The sequence below is a fragment of the Eubalaena glacialis genome, chromosome 2 (genome assembly GCF_028564815.1).
Source record: "Eubalaena glacialis isolate mEubGla1 chromosome 2, mEubGla1.1.hap2.+ XY, whole genome shotgun sequence".
Lineage (NCBI taxonomy): Eukaryota > Metazoa > Chordata > Mammalia > Artiodactyla > Balaenidae > Eubalaena > Eubalaena glacialis.
The window spans coordinates 62,867,376-62,892,855 of NC_083717.1; the positions used below are offsets into that span (position 1 = coordinate 62,867,376).

The window sequence follows — 25,480 nt, forward strand, 5'->3', positions numbered from 1 at the left end:
CCTCCAACTATTCATTAGTTGAGAAGGTAGTGACAGAGATAGGAAAACCTGCCGTCTCAGAGAGGAAGATAACAGAAGTTAAGAGAAGCAGCAAAGAGAGACTTCTCTGGTGGCGCAGTGGTTAAGAATCCGCCTGCCAATGCAGGCGACACGGGTTCAAGCCCTGGTCTGGGAAGATCCCACATGTCGCGGAGCAACTAAGTCCGTGCGCCACAACTACTGAGCCTGCGCTCTGGAGCCCACGAGCCACAACTACTGAGCCCACGCACCGCAGCTACTGAAGCCCGCACACCTAGAGCCCGTGCTCCTCAACAAGAAAAGCCACCACAGTGAGAAGCCCGCGCACCACAACGAAGAGTAGCCCCCGCTCGCTGCAACTAGAGTAAAGCCCACAAGCAGCAACGAAGACCCAACGCAACCAAAAGTAAATAAATAAAATAAATTTAAAAAAAAAAAAAGAGAAGCAGCAAAGAAAGAGGAGAGGAGGAAGTCTTGTCTATTTCACACTATGGTCTTATGCTGGTCCCACACCCAAGAAAGAGGAAGAGAAAGTTTGTAGTTTCCCTTCCCCACTCTTTTCTATGTAGGTCTCTGCTTTCAAGACTGGCATAGTCATGGTGGACAGTGCTCTGCTGGGGCACGTCACTCATTCAGTAGGTAGCAGGTGCACTGCTGCATGGGTGCCCTGCCTCTCCTGCCCTCTCTATGGCAGTGAATGGCACTACTGTTCAAAGGCCACTCAAGCCAAAGATCAAGGGGAATTCCAGATTCCTCCCCTCTTCGACTGCTTCAACAATAACTCATTATTAAGTCTTGTTAAGGTCTACTTTCATTTACTTAAAAAAAATTACTGAGTACCAGCTATGTACAGGTATGGGGCTAGAATGTAGAGATGATTAAGGTAGAATTCTGGTTCCTAAATCTGTCACATCAGTTCCCATTGATACTGCCTTTGTTCTTGCCCCAATTATGGCTTATCTCCTTTAGCACTGTCCCCTAATAGGCCTCCTTGCCTCTGGTCTCTCCAATCAACCTTTCCCAGTGCCACCACATGGTATTTCTAAAATGTGATCATCTGGGAATTCCCTGGCGGTCCAGTGGTTAGGACTCCGTGCTTTCACTGCCAAGGGCCCTGGTTTGATCCCTGGTCGGGGAACTGAGATCCCACAAGCCGCGTGGAGCAGCCAAAAAAAAAAAAAAAAAAAGTGATTATCACCATACACTGAGGTGACTGCAATGATGCCCCTTGGAAGTACAGTCAGAATAGTATCAAGTGCAAGAAATATCTTAAGTAACACATAAGTTATGTTAATGAAGGAGATTCAATTTTTGAACAAAGATCACTTGGGCAAATTCACTGAGTTTTATAATAATGCACTATAATCATATAGTATTGGATATTAGTGAACATGAACACAATTTGGATTTACATGCCAGTAAGTGTTGCAAGAGGACAAGGCAAAGTTTATCACATAGATAAATGCAGTGATTACTTATTAATCTGATTAAGCCATTTCATTTAAATCCAACCTAATTTCAATAAATAAAACAGCAAAAGAGATGGAAATAGCTGAAACAATCAATTAACTAAAGCCACGAATAAGAAAAATGCTATTGGATATTAAGGTAACAATAACTTAATACTGTATTAAATAACATATGGTATAAACAGGCAGCTCTTCTATTTAGTTGTACCTATCTCAAAATACCTCCCCAACTCTAACAGCTTCGGCAGAACAAATCCAAACTGTAAAACATGCCAAAGCGGGCTTCCCTGGTGGCGCAGTGGCTGAGAATCCGCCTGCCAATGCAGGGGACACGGGTTCGATCCTCGGTCCAGGAAGATCCCACACGTCGTGGAGCAACTAAGCCCATGCGCCACAACTACTGAGCCTGTGCTCTAGAGCCCGTGAGCCACAACTAGTGAGCCCGCGTGCCGCAACTACTAAAGCCCGCGCGCCTAGAGCCGGTGCTCCACAAGAGAAGCCACCGCAATGAGAAGCCCGCGCACTGCAACGAAGAGTAGCCCCCGCTCGCCGCCAACTAGAGAAAGCCCGCGCACAGCAACGAAGACCCAACACAGCCAAAAATAAAATAATTAAGTAAATAAATTTATTTTTAAAAAAATATGCCAAAGCAGGCATTTGTTACAAAATTCAATGACTATAAAGTTAATCATTAAATGTTAATAGAATCTGGTGACATCAGAAACAAGCAGTAACTCCTTATGTGACACAAACAATTTTGATATACTCCAGAAGTACTTTTATTAAAATAGGTATAAAATGATTTTATGTAGCTCTGAGTGTATACTGTGGTTCTGATCTTTGTTACTCATTCAATACTCACTAAATATTTAAGTTTCCCCCAAACTGTGGTAATACTCTTAAGATTACTAATCAGAAAAAAAATAAAATCATAAATCAAAAACTGTAATACTAATGGTAATAGAGCAAGAGGAAAATGAGAAGGAAAGGAAGAGGAAGAGAGAGGAGGAGGGGTTGTAAGAAATGTAAGAAAATTTCATTGAAATAAACAGAATTTTTAAACTAAAGGAGCAAGCCGGGTTTCAGAATAATTTGATACAATATGCTCCACACCAAGACAGCTTGGTTAAATTGATAAACTTAAGGAATGAAAAATATCTTTAGGCATCGAGACAGAAAAAGCAAATAAATTTGGCCTCAGGCCTCTCCTGGTGGACGTTTGATGCTGGAAGACAATGCAGCAAAGTCTACAAAGCTCTAAAGGAAAGACCGTGACCAGGTATATTACACCCAGCCAAGATGTCATGCAAGCGTAAAAGCAACTGATAGACATTCTCAACACCAAGACACTCTAGGAATTCAGAACACAGAAGTCCTTCTTGAGAAAAACTGCTGATGGACAACATCCGTCCAACCAAGAGCTGAATCAAAACAAAGAATCCATGAAAAGTGGTGTTAAAGTGAAAGGACCAGTGCTGTGAATTAGAGCCATTGTGACATGGAACCAAGACTACAAACATGGGAGTGGACCATCCTGATCTTTCACAGCAAAGACTTTGTTACTGTCTAAAATGGATGCATTTCATTAAAAACAAACTATAATGACTCCAGCCTCTTGATGCCTTAGAAATTTTTTTGCTTAATCTTAGAGAGGTCTTTTAGGAAATATTTTAGGATGAAGAAATATTTCTTTGAAGTTTAGCAAGTCTAATTTTAGTTTAGTATCTTTTTCTTTCATCAAAGTCAAGGAAAATTAAATTTAACATTGCTTAAATAGCATGCTTCCTTTGAATAAGCTAATTGTAAGGGAAGATACACTCTGAGCTCGGAACAAGCAACTTGTAGAATCGTTTTTTTGCAACTCGGCCGGGTTGTTAGATGAAAACTACCTGTTATGTGGAGGCCGGCAGCACCAGGACAGACTCTGCAGAGTCTGCAGTCAGGAAATCCTGCGTCCTGTCCTGGCCCTAGCTTGGATAAGATCTCCTATTTGGGGATGAGCTCCCATTAATGTTTGGGCCTCTTGCAACAATTCTCTCTACCTCAATAATCTTATAGGAGGGTCTGGGAATTAAGGTAACAGCACAGGAAAAAACATCTCAAAAGACAGGAAAATGCTTTATTGTGTTAAGAAGAGGTCAAATCCAACCAGAAGAGCCCATTCTCTGACCATATTGGAAAAGGTTTCAGTTTCCTATTGAAAGGCGCTGCCCAGGTACTAAGGGATCGGGGAGCGTCACTCAAGGCTGATTTTAAGTCTGTCCCCTGCACTCTGGTTCCTGCCACCACTGCGTGATGTCCACCTCTGCCCTGAACCCTCCCCTGGGCTGCCCAGGATGCCTCTCCCCACCTGTTGTCAATCATTCCAACTTCTGGTCTTGGGAGCTCTTTTCCCAGTTTATGATCTCATCATGCGTCTCAAACTTGAATAATACGTCTTTCATTTTCCCCACTCAACTGTAACTAAAGCTCTTCCCGCTACAAGTTTTGATGGTCCTGGATTAACTCCCCTACCCCATCCAGCCAAGCTTTGGGATCTGACACCCCAACATGGGTCTCAGCTCCATCGACAGTCCTAAACCCCAATTACCCTTGGCTGCAAGGCACTCCCCAGCACATGTGATGAAAAGGCTGGCAGCCACCTTGACCTCGAGGTCAGGCAGGCCATGGCCGTGTGAGACTCTGGCCTTCTCCCCATGCTGCCACCTCTGCATTCTTGCAGGCCTCACCCTCACCTGCACCATGGCTCAGCCTCCTAATGCAGCTCCCTTTCCCCAGGTCCAGATTCTTTGCTTCAGTTCTGCTTGGGTCATATATCCAACAGTAAGCTGGTAAATCTCAAATTCTTTATGGAATAGGGTAAAATGTAAATAAGCATGCCGCCAAAGAAAAAAAATCCTGGTCTCCTTGCTCCTAAACTTGCCCACTTCAATCAAAGTACCAGAGTGCAGAAGAGGATCTGAACATTATCCCACTCTCTGCCTTAATACCACCAGTGGGTTTCCAACAGAGTCCCCAAAGGTCCATTCACACTGTGTTCTACAGGATACTCACTGGTACAAGAGTAAACTGCAGGAAAATGGAGCAAACTGAGAACATTCCTTTGTCCCGGAAATTGTAGGATAGAGTCCAAACTCCTCCAACTCTCCCATGTTTGACCCTAGCTCACCCTTCCAGCCCCTGCCCTCCAGCACAACCTTTACTTGCAGTTCTTGAAATGCAGCAGACTTGCTGGTGCCTCTGCCTTTGCACATGCTCCCTCCCCTTTCTGCTTCCTTACAGGCCAGGCTAAGTGTGACACCCCCTTGGAAGTTGCCATCCCCAGCCAATCCAGGCTGGGCAGGTGGCCTTTTCTGAGATCACGTGCCTGGTGCCTGCCTTCCTTCTTCCTTCTGCCCTTAAATAACTGAGCACACACGGGATGTCAGCCGTCTGGCAAGGGAAAATATGAGGGAGAGGACGGTGTCTTATCACACTGTCCTAAGGGCGACTATCAGCACAGAGTGACAATGGTGAGCAGGCTTCCTTGAAGCACTTTGCAGCCTTGATTGTTAACTGCAGATCTGGTTCCTCCAGCAGACTGTGACCTCAGAGGGCTAGGGCTGTATCTGTTTGTACTTATACCCTAGCACCTAGCAGAGGGCTTGCTACATAGTAGGAATGTGGGCTGAAAGAATGGACTCCACAGGCATGGTGATCAAATGCCAATGGCCCCAGGGAGGACACTCCCAGGCTGAGTTTGAAAGTTTAAAGCCACTTCTGATGCTGCTCCCAGTGTGAGCCCTAAGTCAACTCAATGTCAAAGGATGGAATGGTTTATTATTGACTTGTAACCTGCAGGAAGTTGTGGGTTATTTATGACACTGAGGTTTTGTGCAAAAGAAACAAGTTGAGTTTTCCTAGTAACCACTGGTAGATTGTGAAACAACTGTGAATTGTGACTGTGTGTGTACGATTTTTAAGCAATACTGTCAGGTTTTTGAAGCCACCTACCATGCTCAAGGGAAAAGAATCCTGTCCTCTTGCTGGCTGGACCTCCTTGCCCCTTGTACCTTGCCCACTGTGGAGAAATCCACCCCCCACACTAGAGGTGAAGCACTCTGTAAGCTACCACCATCTGGGGCTCTGGGAGAGGCCCCATCCTCACTGCAGGGTAGGAGACGAAAACTGTGGTTTATACAATTGCTGCCAGCCCCTATCAGCTACTAAGACTGTGCAGTCTAGATGTCCACATGTACATGTGAGCAGACAACACAGAACCACAGGACCTATAAAGAGAATCAGCAGCCAAAATGGGGACCAAACTGATTCCTGGCTCACACTGAAAAAAAGGGTAATATAGGAAACATAAACCTTCTAAAAATTCTAAGTTTGTTTTTCAGGGAGATTTAAGAATATACACTGAGAAAACAAGAACAGGCTGACAAGAAAAAGCATCCTGAGAACACTGACCTTGTTTGGCAATTAAAAAAACATGATTGCAATTGTTGCAGCACCATGGATGGACCTAGAGACTGTCATACTGAGTGAAATAAGTCAGGCAGAGAAAGATAAGTATCATATGATCTCACTTATATGTGGAATCTAAAAAAATGATACAAATGAACTTATTTACAAAGTAGAAACATAGTCACAGATGTAAAACACAAACTTAAGGGTTATGGGGGAAAGTGGGGGAGGAGGGATAAATTGGGAGATTGGTATTGACATATACACAGTACAATATATAAAACAGATAACTAATAAGGACCTCCTGTATAGCACAGGGAACACTACTCAATACTCTGTAATGACCTATATGGGAAAAGAATCTAAAAAAGAATGGATATATGTATATATATAACTGATTCACTTTGCTGTACAGCAGAAACTAACACAACATTGTAAATCAACTATACTCCAATAAAAAGTTAATTAAAAAAAGCCACACACACAAGAAAACAATAGTTATAAAAAGAAAAAATAAGCAAATGAACAGAAATCAATATATAAAAAAGCAGAAGACAATTTCTTTGAGCTGAAGAAAGACTTGAATTTTCAGTTCAACAATGTCAGAGAGGATTATTGAAAAAAGAAAAGACCTATAGCTTGATCAATCATTTTCAAGAATAAAGAAAAATTATATAAAAATCCTTAGCAAACAAAAACAGATTACTCACAGGGGAAAAATAATTAGATAATAATTAAATTTCTCATCTGCAGCACTGGAGGCCACAAATTTATGAAGCAATGTGTATATACTCCAAGATGAAAGATTTGTGATTGTGACCTCAGAATTTTACACCTAGCTAAACTTTCCTTTAAATGTGACAGCAGAGAACTCCCTGGCGGTCCAGTGGTTAGGACTCCGTGCTCTCACTGCTGAGGGTCCAGGTTTGATCCCTAGTCAGGGAACTAAAATCCCACAAGCTGCGTGGCATGGCCAAAAATAAAAATAAAAAATAAATTAAAAAATAAATGTGACAGCAAATGAAGGACATGCAAGTTAAGACAATCAAGATTCCAGAAAGTAAACTCTGAAAAGCAACCAAAAAAAAATTACTTGAAGTATTCCAGCCAAATGGGAAATTAATAACATTAAATAATTGAAGAAAGAGGAAGATATGTTATAGAAAAAATTATTGTGAGCAATGAAACTAATTAAAATCTAAGATTATAGATAACAAGTGGGTTATAATGTGATGATGACACTTAATAACTGTCAAAAAAGGATGCTTAGAATAGAAAAGACATAAAATTTGGTAATAATCTAGAACTAAAATTTCATGTTATTTCAACTATATCTGAGTGTGGGAAGAGAAAGAGGGGAGAAGAAAAAGTAGGCTAAAAGTTTTATCTTATCTGGAAGAACAGTTGTAATCTACTCTTGATGGTGAGAGATATACACACACACACACACACACACACACACACACACGTTCTAGTATGTTTGTTAAAAATTTAAACCAGAATAGAAAGAGGAGAGATATATATGATATATCTCTACAAAGAATACACATTTTTAAAAAATCCTAGGAATATGCTCGTCCACGGAATATGGTCCAAGGCCCCAAAGAAAACATCAGTATAGTCCCAGATATAACTCAAATACTAGGTGACCATACTGTAGAAATTAACATCAAATATTTAAATCAAACATCACAAGCCACTTGAAAATTTTACAAAACTCCCTCCCCCAAACTCTTCTATCAAAGAAAAAATGTTTAAAAAGAGAAAAGACTGAAATTATAGATATTTGAGAAATGATTGACTATGATTACACTACATCAAAGTTATGGGATGCAGCCAATGTCATACTCACAGGAGAACGTATTAAACAATAAGGATAACAAATAAATGAATTAAATGTTCAGTTAGATGATGAATAATGAGAGACAAGTAGAAGAAAGAAAATAATGATGATAAAAACAAAATGATTAATTAGAAAAAAGGAAAATATTAATATCAGTAAGCAATAAAAGGAAAGACCAAAAAGCCAGTGCTTTGAAAAGATCACTAAAGTAACCACAAATATACAACATTAGAAATAAGAAAGGGAACACAATTACAGGTATAGAGGAGATTTTTAAATTATAAAAGATAACTCAGGATGAACTAGAAAACATTCCAAAAAATCTGATTCAAGATCCAAAAAAAAGGGGAAAAAAACCTACTCTTCAAAAAAGGTACCTGTATCAGATAGTTTTTCAAGAAACTTCTATAAGCTTGAATTGCTATGTTCTTTAAACTAGTCTACAGCAGAGAAATTATAAGAGTAGCATTTTAACATTTATTGAGTATTTAATATGTGCCAGGCACCATGCTAAGCAATTTATATATATTTTCATGTTCAAAAAAGTTTGCAAACTCGTTGAAAGAGTTGTCTTATCAAATGAATAAGAAAACTTGACAAGGAAATCATACATATTCATAAAATTTGATCACATTTATAAATATAGATAATAGCCTAAATAAAACAGTACTAAATGGAATCTAGCTAGAAATTAAAATAATAGTATATCATGACCAAATAGAGTTCTTCCTCCCAGGAATTAAAAAATGGTTTAACATAAAGAAACCTATTGATATAATTCATCATATTAAAAGGTGAAAGGACATCTTCAGAGTCCAAAAGAACATCTATTCCTGAGTTAAAAATAAAATAACAGCAACAACAAAACTCTTAGAAAACTAGAACTGGGAGGCAACTTTCTTAATGTGATTTTTAAAAGTCACCTAAGGAAATCAATAATAAGCACCATACTAAACAAGAAAACATAAGAAACGTTCTCATGAAAGATAGGTACAAGACAAAGTTGCCTTTTCTAACCACTGCTTCACATTATTCGATACTGTCCTGGCAGTTCTGGCCAATCCAATGAAACAAAGCTACAAAGAGGTAATATGTATAAATACTGGAAAGAAAAAAGTTTTTATTATTTGTAGGTGATATGACTGTTTACCTAGAAAATCCAAAAAATCAACTGAAAAACAAGAATAAAAGAGCCCAATAAGATGGCTAGATGTAATATAAATATACATAAATTAATAGCATTAGTGAATGTTAATGATAACCAGTTAGAAATTATAATGGAAAAAGATTCCATTCATAATATTATTACATATTAGAAATTTCACTATAATTTAAAAGTTCAAGATGTTTGTGAATAAAACTATAAAACCCAAAGATATAACCAGAGATGAGGCCAATTCGTCCAAGATTTAATGCCATCTCAGTCAAAATCTCAATGAATATGTAAGTTCTGAAACTGCATGAATTGTAAGAGCAAAAGCAACTGTACAAATTATGAAAGCAAAATTATTTTTGAAGAAGAATGGGAATTCACCCTATCAAATATAAAGCTACAGAACTCCTTACAGTAGTAAGGATTAGCATAAGAATAGTTTGGTGCAAAACAGAGATTTACAAACATATTCATGACTACATGGACATTTAGTACAAGATTAAAAGGGCATTTCAGATCAAAGCAAGAGTGGATTATTCATAAGCTACAAGGATATACTGTACAACATGGGGAATATAGCCAATATTTTATAATAACTATAAATGAAGTATAACCTTTAAAAATTGTGAATCACTATATTGTACACCTGTAACATAGAATATTGTACATCAACTATACTTCGATTTTAAAAAATGGGAAAAAACAAACAAAAAGAGTGAATTATTCAATAAAAGTTGTTGAGAGAACTGGCTTTCCATTTGGAGAGAAATGCAAAGCAAGGGTTCTTACCTTATACCACACACAAAAATAAATTCCATGGGAATGAAAAATTTAACTATAAAAACAAATTATTAAAATAGAGTATAAGTAAATATTTTCAACATTGGCGTGGGAAAAATCTTCCCTAGGATGATCAAAGCCAGATACCATAAAGGAAGAGATTGATGGATTGGACTCCATAGAACTAAAAACTTAAACACAACACCTCATATTGAATGAATGACAAAGGTCAACACAGGAAAAATATCTGCACTATAACAAGCTCTTACAATTAAAGACTAATTCCTAAAAGTAAACAAACAAACAAGCAAAGGACCTCAGCAGGCAATTCACAAATGAAGAATCTCAATGGCCAACAAACATATGAAAAGCCACTGGACCTCAACCTTAACAATAAACAAAGAAATCCAAATTCAAACAATAGTATCAGCTGTGGAGGAATCTGGTAGTACAGGTGGTAAATCTCCAAGCAGGAAGTAAGCAAGCCACAGTCAGTTTAGCAGGAATGGAGCTCTGTCTGAGTGTGCCCCCAATGGGCAAAGAATACTTTCACTTTGCAAGCAGATCCCCAAGAATCTTATACAAGCTATCTATTGGGGGGGGAGTATTAAAAGTTCACATAGGTATGCTACCTTTTTGCTTAAAGGAGGAAAAATAAGACCTATAAGACTATATACTCCTACCTGTGTGTATATTCACAAACTCTGGAAACATTCAAAACTGGTAACCATGGTTAAACGTGGATGGGGGAGGGAGAAGTGGTGGGTATTAGGCAGATGGGGGACAGAGTGGAATGGAGACTTTGTCCTCTCTATAAATTTTGTTTGTAATTTTTTGCACCACATAAATGTATTATCTATCCAAAAAATCCTGAATTAAAATCCTGTGCTGTTTAGTAAAAATCATTAATATTGGACATGACTTTTTTTTCTCATACAGACACTCACAGGAAGTGCGGTGTTCCGGTTTTGACTTTTCAGACAGAAACTAACTACCCACATCTCATTCTAGAATCCAGCTATACTGAGACTCCACGGCAATGCTTCTGGAAAATTCCACTATAAGACTTTCTAAAGGGCAGTTTGGCAACATGTATCGAAATGTAAAACTTTCATAATCTTTCACCTAAAAATGGCATTTCTAAAAATTTATCCTGAAGAAATGACTGGATATGGGTGAAAAGATGATTCTGCAGCATTATTTCTTATAAGGGGAAATTGGAAACTATTGCTATCCATCCATTCGCACGGGACGGCATACATTGTGGTCATTGCTATTGATGCTGCTGGTCTGTAGACCTTATTTTGAGTTGCAAGACGTTAGAAGCTCCTTGACCCACGTTCCCGGCTGTGAGACTTTGGATCTCTGCTCCCCGCACCTTCTACCTCGCTCTTAGATGCTTCACCCCACCCTGGGCAGGCCTGCTCACCTGGTCAGCGTAGGGTCGCGGTGGTTAGGGTTGGAACAGAAGATGTTGTTGGACTTGCTCGTGCCATCCAGAAACTCCCGCGCCGACTGGCTGCGGAGTTCCGCCAGTGGCCGGGCCTCGTGCTTGAGGAACCACTGGTGCGCCTCGATGCACTTGGCGCAGAGGAGCTGCTCGCACTCGAAGCACCAGTAGTCGGCCGGCTCTTTGCAGCGGGTGCAAAGTGCCTGCGCGTCCACGATTTGCCGGTACACCGACAGGCGCCGCTGCAAGCTTTCGAAGAAGACGTTGTCCAAGGCCTGCGCATCAGGGCCTGGGGGCCAGGGCGCCTGGCAGATGGGGCACTGCATGCCTGGCTCCTCCAGGCATCCTGAACACAGCGTGTGCAGACAAGGCAGCAGCTTGGGGCACTTGGCTTCTGCCCGGCAGCCCTGGCAGCGCAAGAACTGGAACTCTTCCTCCGTGGCTTGCTGGGGGATCAGAGAGGGAGGTGAGACCTGAAGTCCCAGGAGTCCCCACCCAATGGACACCCGCCCCTATGGCTGCAGGCTCAGAGTGGGACTTCCTATTCCATACCAGGCTGTCATTGGATGATGCAAAATCCAGGCTTATCAGTACCCCAATCCTCCACTTACTCAGGCCTTCCCACTCTCACTCCACAATTTACTGAGCATCTACTTCTCCTAAGACACAGTACTAGGCCCTGAGATACAAGGATGTATAGGACAAATCCCTGCCTTCAAGGAACTTAAGTTTAAAAAGGAGATTCATTAAGTGTACATCATATAAGCTCACATAAAGTGCTTAATACACTTTGATGTTTCCTCAGAAAGTTAAACATAGAACTACTGTATGATCCAGCAATTCCACACCTAGATATAGACCCCAAAGAACTGAAAACAAGTACCCAGATACTTGTACACTCATTATTCTGTACACAGCATTATTCACAATAGCCAAAAGGTGGAAACGACCCAAGTGTCCATCAACAGACGAATGGATAAACAAAATGTGGTATATACACACAATGGAATATTATTCAGCCTTAAAAAGGAAATTCTGACACATGCTACAACATGAATGAACCTTGAAGACATTATGCTAAGTAAGATCATCCAGAGACAAAGGGACAAATATTGTAGGAATCCACTTATAGGAAATATCTAGACCAGGCAAATTCACAGAGAAAGTAGATTACAGGTTACCAGCCACTGGGGGAAGAGGGGAATGAGGAGCTATTGCTTAAAGGATACAGACTTTGGTTGGATAAAAAAATTCTGTAAATAGATGGTGGTGATGGCTACACAACATTGTGAATGTATTTAATGCCACTGCATTGTACACTTAGAAATGGAGAAAACATACATAATATATATATTTGATAACATTTTACCACAAAAAAAGTGCTTAATACAGTACCTGGCCCATGAGAAATATTCATAAATGTTAACTAGTATTGTTAATATTATTCCTAGGTGTAAATGCAAATAATGAAAGTTACTGCAATATGGTGTTATTTGTACTTCCATGAAGGACAGTAAAAAGGGCCTGGAAGAACATAGAGCAAGTGATCTAAGTAGTTCCTTTGGGGGTCGGGGGTGGCTAGGGAGTTTGTGCAGGAGAAGATTAATAAACCCCTAATAAACCCCTTGGGGATGGGGGTTAGGGGAGCAGGGTGCTCCAAGAAAAGGATCCAAGAAGCTTCCTAAAGGAGAGACCACAGCAACTCTGAGGCCTTAGCCAAGACACCTCTCTCCCACTTTCTGATCTGGGAACTAGGGTTCTTGTTTTTCCACACCTGGGACATGTTGGGGGTTCCCAGGCCGGTGCAATAAGGCTACTACTCTCCCTAATAGGTGGTCCTTCGTCTGAGGCAGGGGATAAGAAGAAGGTCCCAGCGTGGGGGCGGAAGAGTCCGGTCCGGGGTGCCACTGACCCTCATCATCTTACCCCCCTGCTCGTGGAGAATCGCAGCCCAGAGAGGCCCCCCCTAACTTATCCTCGTCCCATTTTCTACTTTCCGTGACAGCTACCCCAAACCGAGAAGGTCAGGACCTCATGCCTGGTCTTCCTTCTTTGTGTCACTCTTTAAGGTACTTGGCCAAGTTCCCCTGTCCCTCCCCACATCTCCCCCAAGCAAAATCAACAAAGCCTGAACCCCATCTCCCCAAACACAGTACTAGTACCTCTGTGGGGCTGTGGCTGGGCTCGTGGCCTTCGGAGAGGGACTCCGGGGGAGGCATGGTGGGGGCGTGGGGCAGTGCGGGGTCCTGCTGGGGCCCCGGAGATCGGGCGGGTGCAGCCTCCTGCTGCATGGAATCCAGCGCAGTTTCGATTCTCGGTTTTGATGTTGAAGGGCGGGAGAAGCTGAACCAGGGGCGTGCGCCAGACGTCTGAGCTCCCGAAGCGTCCGAAAGGGGAGGGGCCCGCCGAGGGTCCGCCTCCCGAGAGGAAGTGAGACACTAGCTGTGGGCGGTTCTAGGGGCGGAGAAATCGACTGTGGGTTCTGAAGACTCGCCCCGAGCAGGGAGGAGGAAGAGGGAGGAGAGGAGTAGACGCACAGCTGGACAGTGTCAGAGCTGACCAGGAAGGAGGCAGCCCCCGCCCTCGGTTTTGAAACATTCATTCATCTCACACTGGCACAGCTTTGTGCCAGCCCTCAGCTGGGAGCCGGAGCCGCAGAGGTGAGCCACACGTGGCTCCTACTTTGGAAGAACCCCAGGTCTAATGGAGGAGCAGGCCCCCAAAAGGAGATTTTCACACAGTATTGAGACTGGCTGGAAAGGAGATCCCTCAGCTGGGACATGAAGGAATGGTGGGAATTCGCCAGGGATTCAGAAATTGGAGGGACACTTTAAGCAGAGAGGACAGCACATGCAAAGGCATGGAGGTTTGAAACAGGAGAGCTTGTTTAGAAACTAGTTTTGAGAGGAAACAACTAGTTTTCAGTTTCAGTTTTGGTTATTTTCACATTTAAGAGGGGACCCATGAGTAATGTCGGCCCAGGAGTGGCCTGGGGCAAGGTGATAGCTAAGCAGATGGACAAGTACTGCGGGCAACAGAGAGTCGGTGAAAGGTTTGGAAACGAGGAACAACATGATCTGTTGTGTATATTGGGACAGTCATTCTGACAACCTAGGGGCAGGTGGCCTGGTCTAGGATAGTGGCCGTGGGATGTGGGGAGAGACCTGAGTCAGAGACACTAGGAGGACACTGAGTGGAGATGAGGGGAACAAGATGATGCCTTGTGTGACAGTTGGAAGGGCTGGTGAATCCGAGGCAGTAGGGAGTGGGGAGGGAATGGGAAGAGCCGGTGGGCAGGTATGAGAAGAGTGAGGAGAGTCGCAGTGGTTAAGAATCCTCCTGCCAATGCAGGGGACACGGGTTCGAGCCCTGGTCTGGGAAGATCCCACATGCCACGGAGCAGCTAAGCCCATGCGCCACAACTACTGAGCCCGCATGCCACAACTACTGAAGCCCACGTGCCTAGAGCCTGTGCTCTGGAACAGAGGAGCCACCGCAATGAGAAGCCCCCGTACCACAACGAAGAGTAGCCCCCGCTCACCGCAACTAGAGAAAGCCCGTGCGCAGCAATGAAGACAACGCAGCCAAAAATAAATAAATTTATTTATTAAAAACAAAAAAAAATGAGGAGAGAGCAAGTTAGCTCTTGGCCAAAGGAGAAGCCCAGCTCCAAGCTGGTGAGGGGAGAAAGCACAACTCCAGGTGGCATCACTGGGCCAATACCCCTGTCTTCAAACTTCAAAGCATCCCAGTCATTGTGCTGACTTCCGTGTACCCATTTTGTGCTCAGTTCCAGTCTGGGACAGACTAGAGGGATGGTGACAGGGCCTATCTCTTTAAAGTTTATAGTCTGGGGTGGGGGTGGGGGGATGCGGGGAGAACTAACTTCCCAGGGACAGTGCAAAGCCTCAGGAGCCTACCCTACCCTGCAGCTTGATCAGTACCCCCAGGGGTTTAGAATCAGGCCATCAGACTAGCAAAAGCCAAAGATGGTAAGCAGCCATCTGCAGAAGGGACCTGGAAGTGGACTGAGGGGCCTGAGGGCTGGCATGTGTGAGACAAGGAAAGCTTTATTAATTTCTTTGCCCGCTTTGGAAGACAGCCTGCCCAACACCTTGTTGGAAATGAATGCTTCTCAGAGTAAATTCACCATTTGCATTTGGGTTTTCTCAAGCCATGGACAGACAAGTTACCTCTGGGTACCTGGATCAAGGGGCATGCTGCTTCTGCATCTGGAAGACTGAGGATCTCCCCTCTGTGATGCTCTGGAGGGCTGCCCTGGGTTAGTGCTGTGCAATCCCCTCCTTCCTTACTCTGTCTTGCTCCCTGAGGTCTGCACACGAAATTTCTTTCTTTTTGTGCCCAAGTTCAGGCCCTCCTGCCCCACCTTGACCCACAATGACCTGGCTACTCCTTCATTCAACAGATGAGCACTGGGATTCATTCTGTGCTAGGCCCTGCTTGCTGGGCTGGGGGGACACAAAGAGGAATAATTTGTTTATCATGCCTTGGAGAAACCCTAATTCCACATAAGGGCAACCTTCCCAAAATCCGTCCCTAATTTTTGAGTTTGTGCTGAGAAGGCTGGTAGCATTTCCTTGCTTCTGGAGAAGATTCAGCTCCTGAAAACCCTCTTACAAAGCTCAACTTCTCTTCCGGCTCCTTCTCTAAGGCCTAGTGGGAGCAGGGTGTAGGAGGACGGACTCCTGCGGGCTTCCAGGAACACAGACTACCCGCCGTCCCTGCCCCGCGGCCGCAGTTCGGTCCTCCCAGCGCAGGGGGCGCTGTGCGACGGTGAGATCCGAGCCCGGCCTGCCTCCTCCTCCTGCGCCAGGGCCACCGCCCATGGCCGCGCAGGCGAAACCGGGAACGGCGGCCAGCAGGGGCGGGGCAGTGTAGCGGTCGGCTGGGCAGGCTCCGCACCGTGCTGGGGCGCGGGGCGTAACCCCCGTTAGGAGTCATGCTCGGCAGGTCTGGGTACCGGGCGCTGCCCTTGGGGGACTTTGACCGTTTCCAGCAATCGAGCTTCGGCTTCCTGGGCTCGCAGAAGGGTTGCTTGTCCCCGGAGCCGGGCGGCGTGGGGCCGGGGGCCGGTGAGTGGCCGCCCAGCACAGCGGACCCGGGAGAGATCGGCTGGCACCCCTGGGCCCGAACTCTCTGCCTCTCGGGAGTCAGCCGGTCTTGCGCGCTCACATCCTAAGAGGAGGGACCGAGAGGGGGTCTCCACAATGTGGAGAAGGGCTTGGATCAGGCGCTGGGATGCTACTGCTGATCCAGCCCTCCTAGGGCTACGGGGCTGCAGCACCAGAGCTCTCTCATCTTCCAAGAAGCCGCGCCCCACCTCGTTTCTCCTCGGCTTTTATCAGCCCAGAGGTTTCAGGTTTCCATTTTGCCTAGAAAGAAACTAAGGTCTAGGCATAGGAGGTCACCAGCACGCCAAGGGCACTTGGCTGCAGAGAAATGGCAGAATCTTCACCTCAGGGGGCACCTCTAGACTCCCTGAGCTTGAGCATCTCCCTGTTTCCTGGTGGAGATGCACAGGCCCCAAAGGCAGGCCCTCAGGTGCCTGTCATGTCTTCCAGGCCCTGTCTTGCTCCAAATCCTTGAGTAATTCCCTTGGCCCATAGGCCAGATCCCACATGCCACAGCCTAATAACCAAAACCCCAGAGGATGTGGCCCCTCTGTGACCCTCCTGTAATGACAGCTGCCCCTATCCAAGGGTTCCTTTGCTGCAGGGGCCACATGGGTCAGAATGAGACAGGAAAGGAGATTTAGCATTCTGGGGCTCAGAGAGCCCAGAAGTATAGGGTTCCTGGAAGTGTGGAGCAGAGGCTCCTGTCTGCTTTCTGTTCAGGGTTGAGAGAGGAAAGAGAGCAGAAAATAACCTCTCCCAGATTCTGGGGCTTTCTCAGCTTTCACTCCTATTCTGGGCTTCTGGTTCACGGGGGCAGGGACCTGTGGTTCAGATGAATCTCATTTTCCTAGTTCTCCGCCCCCCACCTCTCACCTGAAGCTGCTTCAAGCGAGGCATGGCCCAGAGGGCATTAAAGGGGGGTGAAGAATTGTGAGCTAGGAAAGAACAGCTTTGCCCTCATCTCTGGCATCTGTTGAAGAGCAATTGATGCTTTATCCCTTTAGGCTAAGGTCCAGTGATGCCACCTGGAGTTGTGCTTTCTCCCCTCACCAGATAGCCTTAGGCTGTCTCCAAAAGGACTCCTTGAAAGCACACTTCTGGGGCTGATAGTAGAGGAGGTGTTATGCCAGCAGCATTCAGTTCAACCCAGCCCCAGCGTGTGTTTACAGATGCCCAGGTACTCCTGGCTTTGCCAGCTATGGGAGGCAATATAAATCAGACAAAAGGATTGACTCCTGCTCAGCCCAGTGAGGAGAGCATCGTGTGATTGGCTTCTCAACTCCAATGACTACCGTCTAGCAGAGAATAGGCCTTGTGAGGGTGGGACTTGGGACAGATTTGTTTTGGTGTATGGGAGGAAGGAACAGTCCTTAACTAGCACCTGCCCAAAGATATGGGAGTAGTATTAGGCAAGGCGAGTATTTGATGGTCCTTAGGGCACGGCACTAAAGTGGAGTGAAGAACTGTGAGCTAGGAAAGAACATCTTAGCCCTGAAAAGGAAGGAGCCACTGAAAGGGGAGGTGGGCAAAAGGTACACTTGACTGAGTTCACTCAGGCAGCAGCTGTCCTGCCAGACCCAGCTGGCATTCCTTGACTACCTCTGCTCTCTTGTCCCCAGATGCACCTCAGAGCTGGCCTTCCTGCCTCTGCCATGGCCTCATCAGTTTCCTGGGGTTCTTGCTGCTGCTGATCACCTTCCCCATTTCTGGTTGGTTTGCCCTGAAGGTAAGGCTGGCTGGGTCAGCCCCCAGAATGGTTGGGCCATGTTGAGAGCTTTGGCATTGGTGGGTGAATTCCCCATCCTCTGCCCCCTTCCCCTAAATATTATCACAGCTCTGTGAAATGGGCTGGACAAGAATTGTTCATTCTCACCTTTCAGATGAGGAAACTGAAGCTCAAACTTGTCCAAAGTCATACTGGGAGCCAATAAGTGGCAGAAACAAGTCTTCCCAAACTCCCAAGTTTGGGGGTCTGAACACTGGCTTTAAGGTGCACACAAATATCTTCCTCCCTTTGGGTTAGGCTAAATTAGAAATGAAAAACACTCAACCTGGCCCAGCAGGTGATGAGTAATAGGAATTCAGGCCTCGTTTTCAACAAGGGATGGTGCAGATGGGAAAGGATGAGCTAGAGTTGAGGATTGCACTTGAGAGCTGCAGTGAAGGTGGAAGCCTACCCTCGTGCGGCCCCAGGCAACAGCCAGTGTCTCTAGAAAGCTTGGGGTTTGGTGTGGTCTCGAAGGGAGTCCTTAGAAGGTCCTAAATCCTAGTCCCCAAACTGCCACTGAAACAAATATCATGTGACCTTGGGCAAGTCACTGCCTCTCTGAGCCTTCATTTCTCAATTTGGACATATTTCCTTGTTTGAGGACTCCAGGAACCTGAAGCTGGCAAAGCCCTTTGCTCGGGGCTGCTATTAGAGTAGCCCAGCTTTTCCCTTAACTAAGACAAGGGCAGACAGTTTCCTGGTTTGAGTCATGTCTAGCTTCAGATCACACAGGTGAAAGGTTTCACTGAGGATCAAGTCAATACAGTATGGCAGTTGAGAGCATGGCTTTTGGAGTCATTCAGAACTGCGTTCAGATCGTGCGTGTTTCACTTGGGGGCTTTGTGATTTTTGAGCACATCAGTTAACCTCTCAGAGCTTTGGTTTTTTCATCTAAAGACAGAGCTCAGGATACCTGACACTGAACAAGGCCAGAGGGAGAGAGGTGAGGGAGGGACCTGGGGAGACATCATTGCCAGCAGCAGCTCAGTGCTTTCAACCCTTTCCCTTGCTGCTGTGGACAGATCGTGCCCACCTATGAGCGCATGATCGTATTTCGACTGGGCCGGATCCGCACCCCTCAAGGACCCGGTATGGTTCTGCTCCTGCCCTTCATTGACTCTTTTCAGAGGGTGGATCTGAGGACACGAGCCTTCAGTGTCCCTCCTTGCAAGGTGAGGGGCTTCTTGGCTCCCCTGAACAGAGGGAGTGGGGGCTTATGCTGGGTGTATTGGCCTGTGAGTAGCCATTAGGGGTGAGGAATGAGGAAGATACCAGAAAAAGGGGGAGGGGGCTGGGAGGACATCCTTGATCCATATACCTAAGCCCATGCACTTGGGGATACCATTTTGCTCTTGAGGAGCTAGTGACCAGGCGAGTGGGTCAAGTTGGGTGGTCTCAGTGGGCCTGGCCTCTTTGCACCCCCAGCCCCTCTTTCACGGCCTCCCCCAACAGTTGGCCTCTAAGGATGGGGCTGTGCTGTCTGTGGGAGCTGACGTCCAGTTCCGCATCTGGGACCCGGTACTGTCGGTGATGACAGTGAAGGACCTGAACACAGCCACACGCATGACGACCCAGAATGCCATGACCAAGGCTCTGCTCAAGAGGCCTCTGCGGGAGATCCAGATGGAGAAGCTCAAGATCAGCGACCAGCTCCTGGTAGGCAGCTCCACACAGGGCAGAGTTCAGTGGCTGGCACCTCGGCCCAGCTCTGCCTGCCAGGGCACTTTAGCAGAGCACCAGATCACTCTGGGCCTCAGTTTACCTTATCTCCCAAGAGTGTAACAACTTTTGAAGAGTCAGTGGTCTGGGTGGGACTGTGAGTTGAGGAACAGAAGGTGGCACAGACCATAGCGATCTTGGGCACATCTATCCCTGAGAGGTGAAGGGGCTGGGACGGGGGAGTGGCCTGACACAAATTCTTGGGTCCTGCCCCGACTGCCTGAGGTTTTACTCTTCACTGCTCTGCAGGCATTGCCATGACAACACTGGGCCTCAGGGGCACTCAGCAGCCTCGGGGCAGGCAGGTGGGTGAAACGAACAGGGGCCTTCCTGGCCCAGTCACCTTCAGGGAAATTCCATGCTCCCCAAGGCAGCATGTGCATTTTTGTGGTTTTGTGTTCTTTGTTCTGAAGAGAACAAAGGGACCTGAGGACATTTGGACCTTTTTCCTGCCTCTTCTCTGAGTGTGAGCAATTACACTGGAATTCACCTCAAATCCCTCCTGTGACAAGATGGGGTTGAAATACACGTGTGAAGGCATGTCCCCTGCTCCTCACGTTCACCTTGTGCTTTCTCCAGTGTCCTGGCAGGGGACCATGGGTGAAGTTTCCCCTCGTTCCCCTAAGATCTGCTTTCCCCAGGGTTAGAGGACAGGAAGGAGAGTGGGGTAATGCCAGTCCTGGAGGTCGCAATCCCTTCAGGAAATAAATCAACTGGGTGAAATTCCCAAGAGAAGCTCTCATATGCATAGCATTTTGCCTGCCTCAGTGTATCTCTGCTTTACATTTTGCTGCAAAGGCTGGTATTATTGTTTTATTTTGGAGGAAGGAAATTAAGGCTCAGAAATTATTTGACTTGCCCCTAAGAGCTGTGGTCAAGGCAGAGCTGGACCAGAGCCAGATCACCTGCCCCCCACCCCCCAATCCAGTGCTCAGTCTTATACAACTCAGATCACAATTTGATAATTTTTATTCATGAAACCACATTCTGTTTTGATCTACCTTTAGGAAGAGAAAATTGCTCTCGGCCTTGTTGTACATGGCTTTGGTGCAGCAAAGCCAAGAGAGGCCATCTGAGGGAGTGAGTCCCATACCAGGGCATTAGAGTCATGTAGGGCCATTGCCCAGATTGAGTTGGCTCCTGGTAAAGTGGGGTCAGTGCCTGGTTAAAATGAAATCTCAGGAAATCCAGCACACCTCCCTAAGGCCTGTTTCAGGCATACGTTTCTCATTCTCACCGCGCCCCCGCTTCTGCGTACTTTTCCTCTAGAGGGATTGCAGGCTCCCCACCTCTCACTTGCTGGGCCCTCCTTAGCTGCTCCAGGCCAGCCGCTTCACCTCTCACTGCCCCAGCCCAGCCTCCCCCATTGCCACCCCACCCGTCCCTCTGCCACAGGCCTTGCCTCTTAATCCGCAGGAGAAAACACTCTAGGGTGCGAACTCTTTCAGCTTCCTCCAGCATCACCCCTTCAAACTCATCTACATCTGTGCTGTTTTCCTGCCTCACTGGAAGCATCTGCTTCCTCTGCACCGGGCAGTGCTCTGGGCCCAGGACTCGGCTCCCTCCCTCAATTCAGCCTCTTCTTGCCTTTTTGCAGGGACACATGTTCTCCCTTTGTCCCAGACCCCCTTTAGCTCTTAACCCCTCTCTCCCCTTTCCTTCCTCCCCTCCTGTCCTTAATCTAGGCTCCCCCCACGCTCCTAAGACTGACGTCACTGCCGACCTCATGGTGACCTCCCTCTTGCTAGCACAGGGGCACTTCTCATTCCTTCCCTTACTTCACCTGGAGGCAGCCTTTGACTCCATGGACCCAACCTTCTCTTATTCTTGGATCCTCTGCTTCCTCGGGCTTCCATTATTCCACACTCCTGGTTACTCCCTGTTCTCCTGCCCTTATGTTTCCAGGTTTCCCTCAGTGGTCTCTTCTCACCTGTGACCTCCCAGGAGAGCTTACCCACCTGGGGCTTTTTGCTAACTCTAGACACTAATTATTCTCAACACTCCGATCCAGTCCCACTCTGCCCTGCTTCCTGGCCCCACTTATCCAATTGCGGTTGGCCGTCCCGCAGACACCTCAAGCTTAACGTGTTTAAAAAGTCACCATTCTTTCCCTACCCACCCCCAAATCTGTGTCTTCCTCTGTGTATGCTCTTTGGATAAACGCCCGCATTCATGATCCGTGCAGGAAGCCATACTAGAAACGTGACTCCTCCAACTCCTCACTGCCCTCCTTGTTTTCGCACATCCGGGCAGCCGACAAGCCCAGCGGTTCTATTTCTCTAGTGTCCTTCTGTAGCTTAATAGAGTTTACAGAGTTGTGCCCCTCCCCTGGTGTGTCTCGGCTCACAGCCGCCTCTCTGCCTGACACCGCATCTGCATCACTTTTGCCTGCAGTTTGAAACAACGTCCTACCTGGTCTCCATGCCTCTCCCCTCAGCCCCTCCAATCCAGTGTCCACATAGCAGCCAAGAGAATCTTTGCAACAAGCAAGACTGCTCTGACACTTGCCTGCTAAACTCATCTCCGGGACTCCTTGTGCCTCAGAATAAATCCAAGTGAGAGGGAGTAGCCTCCTCTGAGCCCTCGGCTGTCTCTGGTGTCCCAGGCCACAATTGAGGGTCCAGCTAAATGGAACTGTGGTTCCTCACAGTTCCCTGAACATTCGAGGTGCTCCTTTCTGCGTTTTTGCACCTGCTGTTCCCATTGCCTGGAAAGGTCCTCCTTTGATGCCCCTTCACCTGGATGATTCCTCCTCCTCCTGGCATCACCCCCTCCTCCCTGCCCCACACCCTCTCCTGATTGCTCACTACCAGCTGCCCACAGCTGGGTTGTAATTGCCTTCTGCCTCCGTCCCAGGCTGGGGACTTCTCAAAGGCAGGCCTGGTGCCTCATGTGCCACCATGGCCATACCAGCCTGGCTAAAGAACGTGCTCTGGAAAGGTTTGTTGAATGAGTGCCATTTCTCCCCACACCATCCTCCAGCTGGAGATCAACGATGTGACCAGGGCCTGGGGGCTGGAGGTGGACCGTGTGGAGCTGGCAGTGGAGGCCGTGCTCCAGCTGCCCCAGGACAGTCCAGCTGGGCCCAGCCTGGACAGCACCCTGCAGCAGCTGGCCCTCCACTTCCTGGGAGGAGGCATGTCTTCAGTGGCAGGAGGTGCCCCACTCCCCGAGCCAGGTAAGGAGCCTCGGGGAAAGAGTGAGGGTGCTCCCCAGGGCGCTCAGCTTGGCGTCCAGCACAGACTGAACTTTGCTGCTTGTTCCCTTAACCAAGCAGCTTGTGCAGTGCACACCCCGCCCAGCTGTTCAGGCCACCCCGATTCTAGAGCTGACCGGAGCTAAGGCAGTGAGAAGAGTCCAGGTGTCTGAGTGTGTGGAGGCCTTTGGGAGCCTCCATGGGAGGAAGCAACAGCATCCAGAAAAGAGTTTTGGATTCAAGGCTGGAGTAGCTTAGAAATGGGATTTGGGGTTATGGCTAAAAACTCAAGGGCAGCTTCTTAGGAAAATGAGGAGGAAACTGAACGTGGGCCTGAAGAGAGTGTAAGAGGGAACTGCCGCGAAGGTACGGAGGCCACACGTTGACCTTGGCAGCACATTGACCTCCTTCTCTCTGCCTCCCTCCCCAATCCCCTTGGCCCCCCCCAGCAGATACCTTGGATATGGTGAACGAGGTTGAGCCGTCTGCCCCTCATGGTGGTGCCAGGTCCAGCCCCAAGCAGCCTGTGGCCGAGGGGCTGCTGACGGCTCTGAAGCCCTTCCTGTCTGAGGCCCTGGTCAGCCAGGTCGGAGCCTGCTACCAGTTCAATGTCGTCCTGTCCAGTGGCACCCAGAGCATCTACTTCTTGGACCTCACTACAGGTGCAGCTGCCCTCCTTGCTCTCTTCCTTCCCACCTGGGTTGCTCATAGCCCCTACCACCCATGGTCCTTTTTCAGACTGGGCCCTGCTCCTGCCAGCAGTTTAGGGCAAACCCATAGCAGTCAGGGGCTCAGATGCCATTTGCGGACACTGACTATCCAGGCCTCGGTCTCACTGCCCTGTCCTCGTCAGCAGGACAACTCAGATGGCCAAGCTTCCTGTACCAAGAGCCCCACACACGTTGCAGTCCTGTTCATGGCAGGCTCAGTGCTGAGCTTGTTTTGTGCGTTATCTCACCTACTTTTCATCAGCGTATGATTTAGGGATTATCATCGTCCCCATTTCACCAATTTGGAAACTGAGGCTCTGAGTGGTCACACAGCCAATGGTACTTGAACCCAGGGTATTAGAACTTGAACGCTTAACCACTATTTCCACCCCTCCCAGTGGGACATGCTAACCTCTTCTACCCCCTGCAGCATAGTCGTCCCCCTACTAATGCTCAGTTTTCTTTCTCCCCACAGGGCAAGGGAGGGTGGGACATGGGGTGCCTGATGCCATCCCTGATGTGGTGGTGGAGATGGCTGAGGAGGACCTGCAGGCCCTGTTGTGCAGGGAGCTGCGGCCCCTGGGGGCCTACATGAGCGGACGGCTGAAGGTGAAGGGCGACCTGGCCGTGGCCATGAAGCTGGAGGCTGTCCTCAGAGCCTTGAAGTAGCAGGTTTGTCTGACTGTCCATAGCCCAGCCCTGAGCCTGGCACCAAGCCAGGGGGGCATCTTGGAGGAGGAGTCATTGACACTGCACCTTGGATCGTTGAGGCCCTGAGAAGTTTCAGGCCCAGCAAGAGCCAATGAGTGGAGGCTGGGAGACCCTGGAGACTGGGAAAGGCCCAGTCAGGTGGCCCTGCCCTTCTCACCCACAGTGGTTCTCTGGACAAGCCTTTGCTGATCCTGGTCCCCTGCCGAGTACCCGGTCTGAGCTGGGTGCACAGCGCGATGACAGGAGAGCCAGGCCTGCTGTGCTCTGCTGGCTACCTGACTGGAGAGCCAGGGCTGACAGAAAACAGCCTGACAGCCGCGGGTTTGGTCCCAGTGTGAGGGAGCAGTGCATGCAGCTCAGGCTCCAAGCTCTAGAAGCGGGGTCAGAGAGGCTGGAGGAGGGAGAGGGAAGGCGGCCACCGAGAAGAGGTCCCTGCAGTGGGAGGGATCTGGGGATGGGCTGGGTCCGCCCCGATGACTGCAGTCCAGGCCCAGGCTGGGGGGGATGGGGACAGGAAAGAGTGGGGCTGGCTCCTCCCCGGCCCTGCTCCTGAAGATGTCTTGACTCATCTCCCAGCTCGGTCTTGCATGCCTGACGGACTGGAGCCCAGGGCAGCATGAAGGAGAGCCCTGCTGTTCCTGTGCTTTCCGGAGGTTTGAAAACCTCAAATAAATGTGATGTTTACAATGTATTTGGAGAGAAATAGGGGTAACGGGGGTGGGTTGGAGGGTCTCTGAGGTGATGCCCCTGCTGCCGGACCGGGGCCCAGGCCCTGAAGGGTGGCACAAGCCCTGACAGTGTTCTTCAGTCACCCACAGTTCCCCTTCCTGCCAAGGGTCTCAAAGCAGGCAGGAGCAGGGCACTCTGTTCCTCTTTATAGTCAGGGTAGAGGTTTGGCAGGAAAGAGGGGGTGTGGGTGTGACAGAGCTGGGCTGGCAAACATTAACCTAACGAAGGCAGGGCTGGGGGCTCGTATCACATTCAAGAGAGGGGTAGGAGCTGCTATCAGCTGCCCCTCCTGTTATACCCCTGGTCACTGTTTCCCTACTGTTCTGGCCCAAACCTCAGGGACCCCAGAG

The 25,480-nt window shown here is 47.6% G+C and overlaps 2 protein-coding genes across 18 annotated transcripts in view; one reads left to right on the forward strand and one right to left on the reverse strand.

The window, feature by feature from the left end:
• The window catches only part of PML (PML nuclear body scaffold), a 43,755-nt gene extending 30,200 nt beyond the window's left edge, over positions 1 to 13,555 (reverse strand). For 12 of the 14 annotated variants that reach the window (XM_061180062.1, XM_061180068.1, XM_061180073.1 and 9 more), the window contains exons 1-2: positions 13,325 to 13,545; positions 11,142 to 11,608 (exon numbers count right to left, since the gene is read on the reverse strand). In XM_061180062.1, coding sequence (XP_061036045.1) covers positions 11,142 to 11,608; positions 13,325 to 13,453 — 596 coding nt within the window. In that variant the 5' untranslated portion in view covers positions 13,454 to 13,545. Of the gene's footprint in view, positions 1 to 11,141; positions 11,609 to 13,324 lie in introns of all 14 variants that reach the window. The other 2 variants (XM_061180065.1, XM_061180066.1) reach the window with 1 other exon arrangement.
• Positions 13,556 to 16,024: 2,469 nt separating this feature from the next.
• Positions 16,025 to 25,092, forward strand: STOML1 (stomatin like 1). Of its 4 annotated transcripts, none has more exons than XM_061181934.1 (7): positions 16,025 to 16,255; positions 17,917 to 18,023; positions 19,088 to 19,237; positions 19,491 to 19,721; positions 22,767 to 22,962; positions 23,430 to 23,642; positions 24,166 to 25,092. In XM_061181934.1, the coding sequence occupies exons 1-7, from the start codon at positions 16,123 to 16,125 to the stop codon at positions 24,357 to 24,359; spliced, it is 1,224 nt and encodes a 407-aa protein (XP_061037917.1). In that variant the 5' UTR covers positions 16,025 to 16,122; the 3' UTR covers positions 24,360 to 25,092. The 4 variants fall into 4 exon arrangements, with proteins under 4 accessions (XP_061037917.1, XP_061037918.1, XP_061037919.1 ...); XM_061181935.1 differs by having other exon boundaries at positions 23,433 to 23,642; XM_061181936.1 differs by having other exon boundaries at positions 19,518 to 19,721.
• The last annotated feature ends 388 nt before the right edge of the window (positions 25,093 to 25,480 follow it).

Excerpts from the sequence above, each read along its gene's own strand:
- STOML1 (XM_061181934.1), top strand. The coding sequence starts at position 16,123 with ATGCTCGGCAGGTCTGGGTACCGGGCGCTGCCCTTGGGGGACTTTGAC. Across the intron at positions 16,256-17,916 it reads CGGCGTGGGGCCGGGGGCCG|ATGCACCTCAGAGCTGGCCT; the intron begins GTGAGTGGCCGC and ends TCTTGTCCCCAG. Across the intron at positions 23,643-24,165 it reads CTTCTTGGACCTCACTACAG|GGCAAGGGAGGGTGGGACAT; the intron begins GTGCAGCTGCCC and ends TTCTCCCCACAG.